Source organism: Paroedura picta, chromosome 15, assembly GCF_049243985.1.
Source record: "Paroedura picta isolate Pp20150507F chromosome 15, Ppicta_v3.0, whole genome shotgun sequence".
Classification (NCBI taxonomy): Eukaryota; Metazoa; Chordata; class Lepidosauria; order Squamata; family Gekkonidae; genus Paroedura; species Paroedura picta.
The window spans coordinates 19,092,551-19,104,261 of NC_135383.1; the positions used below are offsets into that span (position 1 = coordinate 19,092,551).

General features: G+C 47.7%; 1 protein-coding gene across 1 annotated transcript in view; it reads left to right on the forward strand.

The window, feature by feature from the left end:
* ULK2 (unc-51 like autophagy activating kinase 2) overlaps positions 1-4,643 on the forward strand; it is a 70,449-nt gene extending 65,806 nt beyond the window's left edge. The window contains exons 26-27 of the mRNA XM_077312705.1: positions 764-899; positions 2,783-4,643. Coding sequence (XP_077168820.1) covers positions 764-899; positions 2,783-2,850 — 204 coding nt within the window. The 3' untranslated portion in view covers positions 2,851-4,643. The remainder of the gene's footprint in view (positions 1-763; positions 900-2,782) is intronic.
* Positions 4,644-11,711: the final 7,068 nt, after the last annotated feature.

An 11,711-nucleotide genomic window follows, 5' to 3' on the forward strand; every position in this document is an offset into this window, starting at 1 on the left:
CATGTGGGCCTTTTGAAGCCAGCACAGCCTTTTGGGTGACGGTCCAGCATTCTCCTTGAGGAGGGGGCTTCATCTTGGGCTGGACTCACCTGAGAGTCACCCCACACTGTGCACCACTGTCAGCTTCTTGCAGGAGAGGCAGCAGACCGCTGCAAGGCCAGAACTCACTAGACTCCCATGCCCACAGCACTTCTGGAGGGAAGATAGAAAAGGATGCAGCTGTCCACATTGCAGCTCGTAACAAGCTTATCCCACCCCCTTTTGGAAGGGAGGTGACACCAAACGGAAGCAGAGTGGGCCAAAGAGCTACTCATGGGTGAGAAGCCAGGAGTCTCTCTACGGACAGCAAAATATTGTGCCTATGCGATTCAAGCCTGCCGGAAGGAAACAAGACACCCCATATATTTTTCACAAGGACCAATTTTCTTTTCTACACCCCCTCCCCGCCATGTTCAAAAATCTTAATGTTTTAACTTGGCTAATTTTTAATATCCTGGCCTGTGACTGTACAAATAAATAGATAAATGCGAACATTTGCATCCCATTTTCTCTCCCTCCTCCCCTTTTAATTCTCTCAGTGACCTCTTGAGGTGTAAGAGATGGCAAGTGGCAGACCCGCAGGTTTGAACTTGGATCTCTCCGGGCCAAGCTGATACCAAATCAGCCTGCATCACATCAGTGTCTTGAGTCCCCTTTTTTTCCGGCAAGCCCCTCTTGTTTCTGTGCCCCCGATGATCTCATCTGCTTCTCCCACCCTCTCCAGGTACAGGCCGCAGCCCTGGACGAGATGTTTCAGCAGACGGAAGACATTGCCTACCGATACCACAAGGCAGCCCTGCTGCTTGAAGGCCTAGCAAAAATTTTGCAAGACCCGGCCGATATAGAAAACATCAATAAATGTAAGTGTTTCGGAGCCAGCCGCCCCCAGAAGGGCCCCTCTTGGCGGGACGAGGGTTGTCTCTGAGCATGCTGGCCTGGCTTGTTGGCTCACAACAGAAAAAAAAAACACCACCTGGGTATGGCTGGCTTAACCCACTAATATGAAGACGTCTTGAAGAAAAGTTCTTCTCATAGTTGTCAGCTTAGATATTTGTTCCTTGATTACAGTCTCCCAAGTTGCAGTGTGGTGACCAACAGCCACTGCAGCTGGTTTTGATCTTTCTTCAAGCACAGATAATCGTTATATATAAAAGCACTGCCCTTCATACAATCTTCCAGTATTTAAGACAGGGGTAGTCAAACTGCGGCCCTCCAGATGTCCATGGACTACATTTCCCATGAGCCCCTGCCAGCATTTGCTGGCAGGGGCTCATGGGAATTGTAGTCCATGGACATCTGGAGGGCCGCAGCTTGACTACCCCTGATTTAAGAACTATCGAGGCTGACATCCAGAGCTAACCATGAAGATTTCCTGGCACGCTCCAAAATAATTTCCCCTGAACTAGCTGCTTGTCACTACGCTGCAATTGGGAGACTGTAATCAAAGAAAGAATATCTAAGCTGACAACCGAAAGAACTTTTCTTCAAGGCGCCTTTATATTACTGAGTAGCCAGCAAAAAGCAGAGAGTGGCTTTTTCTGTTGCTGGACTCGCTGTGTCCTTTTTGTACATTACTGCTCACTCACAAGGCAGCTCTTCCAGTTCCCCTTTCTCACCTTCCCTCTCATTACCCAGGCTAGCCAAGAAAGCCCACGCTCAGGTGCAACATAGTCGTCCCTTCTGGTTTGACGACATGCGTGCCAGACCTTGCGGGGACAGCCGAAATATCACAAACTGTATTGTGCAAGGTCTTGAGTTCTTGGGAGAAGTACATCAGGAGAGATGTCACTGAAAAATTAAAAAGGCAGATGGGCCATCTTCACCTGGAAAATTAATCCCCTAAAGTCACCAAGCCTGTTGCTAAATTTTGTACAATAGTATGTAGAATTTGTGGAGCTGGTAGGGTCTTGCTATGAAAAACGAGGATTTTGTTTCAGGCTCAAAGCTATTTCTGCTCTAGTTTTAAAAAAATCACTATACATTTTACTACCAAGTTTTAAAGTGACTTTTAATAAAAGATAATATATTTTAATAATAGATATATATTTGTATTTTAACATTATGTTTTATCTGGGATGCATTGTATAATTTCCCTTGTTATATGCCTGGTGTAAACTGTAATAAATCTTACTACTACTCCCCACCTGGAAAATCAGCAGGGAGGGAACTCGCCCTTTTCCCACCAGCCAGCTTGGTATTGTGGTTAAGAACAGCAGCCTGTAATACGAAGACCTGGGTTTGATTCCCCATTCCTTCCCCACATGCAGACAGCTGGGTGACCTTGGGCTCATCACAGACCTGATAGAGCTGTTCTCACAGAGCAGTTCTGTCAGAGCTCTCTCAGACCCACCTACCACACAGGGGCCAATTCTGCACATGTTGGATAATGCACAGGAAAATTCAGCTGCAGAAGCACATTGAAAGTGCATTATCCAGTGTGCGCAGAATGAGCCAGGGTGGCTGTTGTGGGGAGAGGAATGCAAGGCAATTGTCAGCCGCTTTGAGACCCCTTCGGGTAGTAAAAAGCAGGGTATAAAGACCAACTCTTCCGCCTCTTCTGCCTCTTCACTTTAACCTCCTGCCTGGCAACACGTTCTGATGTGTTCACCAGTGTACACGGTACACTTGGCGCCATTTCAGTTGGCCTAACATGGGCTTTGTACGGGTTGGTACTTCTGTGTACAGCTTTTTCCTTTTCGGCAGGTGGGCCCCTGTGTTCCAACGCCTTCTCTCTTGCTTTCAGATAAGTCTAGCATCGAACGGAGACTGTCTGCTCTTTGCTGCAGCGCAGTGGCTGTTTACGAACAGTAGGCCATCCAGGACCACTCGGGGATGCTTCTCTTCAGCCCAGCGGTCAGCATGGGTTCCGCCCAAATGGTTTGACTACCAAAGAAAAAGGCATTTAATTCAGAGAAGGGAAGAAATTCAAAACAACCCTGCGGGAGACTCGTCGCCTGACCCATCGGCCCACTCTCCCTTCTCCTTTGCCGAGCAGCCGGATTTTAAAAGACTCGTCTTCACAGGTTCAGCAAAGCTTCCTTTGCGGACATTCAGCTGGGGTTCGCAAGAAAGGCGCAGAGAGCCGCTTCCTCCTCCTCCTCCTGCAAGGTTTCCTCTTTGAAAAGGATCCCTTTTCTGGAGCAACCCTTTGGAGAAGAGACACTGTCATTGACTTCAAGCCTGTGTGTCATGGGGAGCGTTGGGGGGGGGAGGGATCGACCAGGTTTGGGTTTGAGCTCACGTCTCCTAAATGCCGCTCGAGAAGCCACCGAGGACAGGAGGAAATGGCGCCTCCTTAGAAAAGACGGGGTGAGCTATGGACCCGGGGACTTCTTTCCTGTTTTTGCTGCGGTCTGTTGAGAATCCCTGCAACTAATTTTAGCCGTTCCTGTGGATGTACCTCCCCGTGATGTTTGCTTCTTGACTTCTCCATTACCTAACCCTCCAGAACAGTTTTATTATTGCACTAATTTACTAAAGAAACTCATCTGCTTGTGAGGAATTATTAATTTAAACAAGAAAAGGCACAATGCGGGGGGGCGGGCGGGGGATTTCATTGTACACCGAAAAGACACTCGGCAGCAGCCACAGCAAAAGAGAGAACCAAACTTTTCCCGCAACAGCAGCTGAGAAGACTGTCGGGCAAAGCTGCGGAGAACGCCTTCCCACGGACCTTCCCTTTTGATACCGGTTCATGCGATATTTCAGTGACTCTGCCGCTCGAGAGACCCTCTCGGTCACATTCAGGAGCAGATGGGGGCCTCCGGTCTCCCCCCTCCTAGGATAGAAGCTTGGTTGCTTTGTTCTGTTGCCAGACCAATTTCCCACCTCTTGGGGTATTTTTTTCCCGTTCTGCATTAGAAAGACAATTTTGGACCTTTCCTTACAGAGCCGCTTGAGACGCTCGGAGGCCCAAGGTTAGGAGTTTCGATGTTGTGGCATGGATCCTTTTCTTCCTTACAAATAGCAAAAGTGTCCAAAAAGAATCAGGGTGGTTTTCTGTGCTGCGTTCAAGGAGATTCGGGAAGCTGCTCCTTATTGGCTCCTTTTTAGCTTTTCATTTCTTCCAGCCATCCCTTCCAATGGCGTAGCAACTCATGAAGTATTTTTTGGCAACGTTTGTTTCTCTGGACATTCTCTCTCTTAATTTTTCCCCCTTTTAATTCATTCTAACTCAACTGGTCAAACACTTGAATACACAGCATTCTTCAGAATGAGATCATTTTGTACGTTGTTTTTGCCAGCCGGGCCCTCCTCTGCAGAGCTCCGTCGGATTTTGTGGACTGGTAAGAACCCTGTTCTCCCCCCCCCTCCAAAAAAAACACCCCTTTTTTTGCTTTGACGAAGTAATGTACTTTGTATCTTATTTATCTGTACAAGAAATTCCAGCAGTTAATTTGAAAAGTGTTTTTATTTATATGATGTTTGTATTTTGAGGTCTTTAATACAGTGTTTCTACTACCTCTCCTTTGTAACTGCATGCGTTTATTCATGACCCATAGTATAACAACTGAAAAAAAGAAAAAGAATCCTGTTGCATAATTTTTACTATGGCCCTGTATAAATGTATATTACGAGAAAAGAATAAACAGACTGATACTCAATAGTGTATCTGTGGTGTATACAGAGGGGTCAAAAATCCAGGAAACGGCGCTTGCCCAGGCCTTGTGCTTTATAAATCCAGCTAACATAGACAAATGGGACGGTTTGTAGAGAATACAAGAGAAAAAAACCTATCCCAAGGCCACTATAGATGTAGCAAAATTATACAGAATACATGAAATAAAAGGTTCGTCGTTCTTGTTTATTCTTGTACAGCAGCTGCTCCGGAGTGGGGGGAGAGGGCGGCCCAGCGCAAACGCGCACGCGCGGACTGCCGCGCACGTACGTTTGCGCCGCCGCCATGCCGGCCCCTCCGGGCCACCAGCAAATCGGCCGCCGAAACAAGAAGCTTGCCGGGCCGCAAGCTAATCGGCCGCTTTGGCAGCCCATTTGCTCGCGGCCTGGCGAGCTTCTCACTTCGGGGGGGGGGAGGGAAGAAGGAGCTGCGGCCAGCGGGTTGGGGACCACTGTTGTATAGGATCCAACTGGAACAGTATCTAGATAAGTCCCGTTTTCAAATAATAATCTTCCTCAATGGTTGTCCTCACTTTTGAATGTGAATGTTATGAATGTCCAAATTGTGAAATCCAACCTCTATTGAATAATATATATATCGGCCTTTGGCTCTTCAATATGGGGAGCAGTTGGTAGTACTATTCAATAGAGGTTGGATTTCATGGGACATATCTAGATACCGTTCCGGTTGGATCCCATACAAGAATAAACAAGGACGAAGAACCTTTTATTTCATGTATTCTGTATAATTTTACTACATCTATAGCAGCCTTGGGAGAGGTTTTTTTCTCTTGTATTATAAATCCAGCTGGCAAAAGAGCTTCACGGGAGGGCTCAGTACCCAGAGCAGAGCTCCCTCTTTACTTGCTGTTGAATTTGCTTTATTCATATCCTCCTCCCCAACTGGGACCAAAAGCATCGGCTCTCCTCCATTTCATCTTCACAACATCCCTGTGAAGTAGGTCACTTCCGAAGCCGGGGAAAGACTTTGCCTTGAGGGCCGCAGGTGGACCCAACCCTTCCTGTCTCTTTAACTGAATTTGAATTCTTTCTGTTTGGGATAATGATATACTAGGAGGAGCATCGCCACCTTTGGAGAAAATCTAGCAAGCTTTAGGAGACATAAACCTGTAATTTACTATGAGTGGTTTCCAGATGAGGCACATCAGAGTATCTTGATGGAAGAAAAGTAAACCACAAGGTGAAGACTGTTCTGATAATAAGGTAAGAATTAAAACTACAAAGGGCCTAATCAGCAAATGCTTCTTCTGTGATCCGATAACGTTCAAAAGAAATAAGTAGGAGAGTGAGGTTACTCACTCGTTGAAGAGGAGTTGATTTGGATCCAGAGGGTAAATTTTCTCTTAGAGAAGCAATGCAGTGTTACTCTGCATAAAGCATCTTACGTACATGTCAACATTCCATTTGTTTTGACTGGGGTAGTCAAACTGCGGCCCTCCAGATGTCCATGGACTACAATTCCCATGAGCCCCTGCCAGCAGGGGCTCATGGGAATTGTAGTCCATGGACATCTGGAGGGCCGCAGTTTGACTACCCCTGGTTTGGACTGTTAAAAGAAGCAATGCTGACCAGGATTTAGGGAACGAGAGACTGCTTTGGTTCGGCACAATGAATCCCAAAGCCGGTTGTGTGAATGAACAGGTAGCGGCGATTGAGGAAGTTTGTTTTGACTTGGGAAAAAATCTTCCAGTTGCAAAGTTCTGGGAAGGCTTGTTATGCTGGAAAAGAATGAATTGTCCCCCAAACTGGGCTAGCTTAAACAGTCGGTGACCAAGCTGAAAACTAGTTTCAAACAATTCTCTGAATATTAGTGCTTAAGTTTGCTGACAAATGATCCTCTCTATTTGTGAGCAAAATATTTAATTCTCAACGGGCCAAATCTGAGGATACTTAAATCCTCAGAGCCTGGAGTTGTTAACAGATAAGACGGCTCATCTTCTGGCTTCTTGTGCAGTGCAATATTGGGTCTGCCCGAGCTCAGGCCTGATGCAGACATATGCTCACTTAGCTAGAAAAAACACCCAACAGGGGCATGCCGTGCCACCAGGAACCTGCACCTGTGTACATTTTCCCCACCTGTGTATCGTGTTCCTGGGCGGAGGACCCCCTTTTCCTCCGTTCATTTTTCTTGGCCACGAAGAGCAGATGTGTTCTCCTTAGCTCTGTACAGCTCCTGGAAACGTCCTGCATTGCTGTTAGTCAGCGAGTATTTCCACTGCCTCCTCCACCAGATTAGTGGTGTTCCGTTTTCTTCTTCACCCACGTGCTTTTGAAGATCAGAGCCTACATCAGTAATTAGATCTTTAGTGTGGTGCTTGGAGGACAGAAATGTGTTTTTGGGTGTCCCCTTTGGTTTTTGGACTCACAACATCACAATTACAACCGATGTTCCCCTGATGGGTTGGCGCGCATGTCGCCAAGATTAGTTTGGTTGCCTCCCTCAGTTACCCTCCTGGGCTCATGCTCACGCTAATGTTCTGGAGCTGTACACGGTGAAGGTTGCGTCTCCCTCATTTTCAGATATGCTCGAGGGGAAGAAGGCTGTGATACAATCTGACAATTCAGCTACTTGTACGTTATGTGAACAAGCAGGGCGGTTCCAGTTCCGGGCACCGCTGCCTGGTTGCGATGGAAATTTGGGAACTGACTAATGGTCAATTCAGGGGAATTAATTTTGTGGGATCATCAAGCACCCAGGCGGATAGCCTCAGCAGAGTTTTTGTAACAAGTTACGAGTTGTCCACTCAATAGGTTTATATTTAGAAGGTCTTCGGGATGTGGAGTTATCCCCAAATTAGACCTCTTGGCTACATCCAAGTCTGCAAAAGGCCCCGATGATTTGCTCCCTGGTGGGGAGCAGTGCTTTCTTCCTGGAAGATGTGTTCCAGATCAGATGGTCAGCCGGGTCATAGGAAAGTGGATGATGCATCGATCCAGTTGCATTCTCATTGTCCCCTTTTGGCTTAACCAAATGTAGTTCCCTGACCTTTATCAGCTAGTGAAGGGGAACCTGATACCCATCCCTTAGTGCTACAAGGCAGCAGGCGAAGAATGCCTGCTAGATGTGGTTGTTCATTATCTGAGGGCTCCGTGCACATTTGGGAAAAATCACATACCAGTTCCTGGCATTGCATCACCCCCCTCCCCCATGGAAGCTTTTTATAGCTAGGAGAGAAAATGTCCACATCAGGTCTAAGTTTGTGCAGTCCCAGTGTGCATCTGCACAAAAGACATCGGTGAATGCTGTTATCTTTTTATAAACCTGAAAAACACCTGGGCTTGGAGACAGATCTAAAATCTTAAAGCAGGGGTAGTCAATCTGTGGTCCTCCAGATGTCCATGGACTACAATTCCCATGAGCCCCTGCCAGCCTTTGCTTAAAGGAAAAAAGAGTGAACGCCCTCTTCCAAATACAGGAGCACCTGTAGCTTTAAGGAACAAATGCCCTTTTTTGGCACTGCTTGGCAACCACAAGAGTATTACCAGCCTTAAAGCCTTGGATTCAGTTAGAAAAGGGGTAGGCCCTTTCCAGGGCTGCTTTAAGGGGAGGACTGATTGGGTCCCCACCAGGCAACAGCTGCCAAGTGATTTGCTGCCCCAGCTACTTGATACTCTTGGAACGGCAGCCACCCCACAAAAGCCAGTGTGGTGTAGTGGTTAGAGTTTCAGACTAGGATCTGGGTACGAATCACCACTCTATCCCCTTGGGTCAGTTTCACATATTTGGGCCTCGCCGATCTCACAGGCTGACTGCGAGGACTGAATAGAGAATTTGAGAATAATGAAAGCTGCTTTGGGTCCCCGTTTTGGAGAAGACTGGGGGGTATAAGTGAAATTGGGGAAAGTATGAACACAATTGAAGGGAGGAGAGAGAGCAGGAGGCCAAAGCAGCCCCGGAAAAAGTCCTCTCCACCTCCTTCCACTCTCGTGACCCATGGCGGGAAAGAACTCATGGACCCCAGCAGACATTACAGCAAGCTTACTTGACCAGGATTCCTTGACTGCCCAGGAAGGGTTTCCCAAATAGATAGAAGTTAGTTAATTTTGTATATGTTTTTTTTTAATTGTTAAACATTTATTGGGTGATATGACCATATATGGTCATGTTGATCTGCCCCCCCCCCACCAAAAAAATGGCCAATGATGGGCCTGGAGGGGGTTGGAAGGGGAAGGGGCCCCAAGTGGCCGTGTCCACAGCTCTGCTTCTCAACCATATTCTGCAGGATCGTGCCACTTCTGGGGTTTCTCAAAGCCTCAAGAATGTTTCCGGGGTTTCTCAATGGTTAAAAAGTTGAGAAAGGCTGCATTAAAGTGTCGGGGCAGAGCTAAGGGTAGGCTGGTGGGGGGGCATGGCAGAGAGAGAAGAAAGCAGGCACAGGGGAAAGGCAATGGGGGTTGCTGGGGAAGGGAAAGGGAAAAGGAGGGGGTACACATACAGGAGAAAATGAGATCTCCCCCTTGCACATTCAAGTTTTCTGTGCATGAATACACAGTGAAGTTTTAGGATGTCAAAAACAATTTGGAAAGCAAAAGCCTCAGTTGTGCACTGGTTTCCTTTGTCGTTGTGGTTAGGTGTGAAGTTGCGTCTGACCCATAGCGACCCCATGGACAATGATCCTCCAGGCCTTCCTGTCCTCTACCATTCCCCAGGTCCATTTAAGCTCGCACCGACTGCTTCAGGGACTCCATCCAGCCACCTCATTCTCTGTCGTCCCCTTCTTTTGCCCTCGATCGCTCCCAGCATTAGGCTCTTCTCCAGGGAGTCCTTCCTTCTCATGAGGTGGCCAAAGTATTTGAGATTCATCTTCAGGATCTGGCTTTCTAAGGAGCAGGCAGGGCTGATCTCCTCTAGGACTGACCGGTTTGTTCGCCTTGCAGTCCAAGGGACTGCAAGGGTTTCCTTAGGCCCAGCTAAAATGTCACAACGTAATAAAATCTCAGGGGTCCTGGTGCCTTTTAGCAGGATGCAGCTGGTGCGCAGCCTCTCTTTGAGCACAGCAGGTTGACAAGCACTGTACCTTCCCAGTTCTGAGCCCAGTTGCGACAAAACGGCATCTGTCGTAACAAAAGGCGTGCTGGTCTCACCACAGCCTGCAATTTGCCCACAAAGGGGAGCTAGTGAGCATGCTGAAGGCCAAGCGATACAGGACCTTGGTTGGCTCACTTACTATAGGAGCTAATTTCTCAGCATGAGCCACCCTTTGTGGGCGTTAAATAACTTATTGGAGCCTTTGTGTGCTCCTTGAATTCACATACCGTATCACCGCAGTGTATTTTGCTCAATTATATCTTACGTTCGTCTTGCCCTGCCTCTGTGCAATCCTTGCCTACAGAACGAATTAGTTTTGTGTCACACTGGCCTCTGCTTGCAATTTTACACCTACACCCACACACACATTACTCTGTTGTAACTTTTAAATACAAAAATAGCTACTATTCGTGGCTGCGTCAGGGCCTCCGATGAGATGGACACTCGTGAACAAGAAGATTGTGTTGGAAATAATTTTAGGCAGTCTTTTAAGGTCCTGCTTCACCTCCCCTGTTGAAGAAAGCAAGAAGTTTGGCCTTAAACATTAAAAAGACAAAAATAAGGACCAACGCAAAACAACCAGACATGTCACGTGAAGAAACCGAATGCGCTCAAGAATTCATTTTTCTTGGATCACACATTGATAAGTGGTGATCGTAAATGTCTATTTGAAACAATGCCCACAGAGATTTTAGCTGGCCGTTTTTTACCGTACGCCAAAAAAAACAGCATTTTTGTATCTGTGGTGCACAAGCTCTGGAGGATTTACCCCATTATATATTTGACTGCCTACTTTATACTCAACCCAGGGCCAAATTCTTCAACGAGATTTTAAGGGGCTTAAACCTGCCCTCTGTTGCTGAAAAGACAATCTACCCCACTGACGTCCCTCTTGTCCCCAAATCCTGCCGTGTCCAGGCTCTGCCTTCCAAATCTCCAGGTATTTCCCAACCCAAAGCTGGCAGGCCTTAGTCACCCCACTCACACCACTTTGGACTTGCCCCGTTTTTGCTGTTGAAGGTTATTGTTTGCTTTGGTTATTATTACTTTTTTAGCCTGCCTCTTGTACACTGTTAAAGGGGGAGGGGGTGAGTGTTGAAAACGCTCCAGTTTTAAAGGAAGTTTTTGACAGAGAGGAACAGGAAACCGGTGTGGAAAACGAGCCTCGTGGGTTTGGTTGTTGCAAGAAAGCAGCAGATGGGATTCAGATGGGATCGGCGGGCTGAAGCAACCCGCTAGCCGATTTCAGCCTCATCCCTTTCACCCGCCTTGAGGGCAGCCCGATGTGTGCGTTGAGGTGTTCACAGGGGAGGCCTCTGTCGTTCGAGCATTGACGGGGCGGGGGCAGCTCCTCTCCACAGTCTTTGCCAGTGCTCGGGGAGCAGGTGTTTATCCTCCATCACACGTCCCCCCGGCTCACAGCTTCCTTTTGCCCTGGGAATGGCAGCCCGAAACGCACTCCAGCACGTTAATGAGAGAGGGTTTCTTTCTGCTCCCTGCCTTCCACCGCTGAAAACTAAGCTGCGGATCAGTGGCAGAGCCTCTGCTTAGCATGCTGAAGGTCCCAGGTTCAATCCCTGGTGTTAAATCCGTGGGGTTGTTGTGAGTTTCCTGCATTCTGTAAGGGGTTGGACTGGATGACCCTGGGGATCCCTTTCAGTTCAATGGTTCAAAGGGAGTTCAGTCAGCTCTTCATTGTGATCTCAGCATGAAGAGGCAAAACTGAACTGAGAAAAACCCACCAGCAGCCCCAATTTATATACAAATACAGAACAAAAGAATCTCTCCGCCCAGTAACCTCATTGGTCCTAGGCGGAGACCTCTCATTGGCCAACCACTCTGGCATTTCATTGGTCACAGTAGCGATCCCCAACCTGTGGGCCGCGGACCACATGTGGTCCTTCGACTAATTGGAGGTGGGCCACGAAGGACGCCATCTCCCCCCCCCCGGCCCTTTACTTCATCCCCCCCGGCCCTTTACAATACACTTTGGGTGTCTCCCATC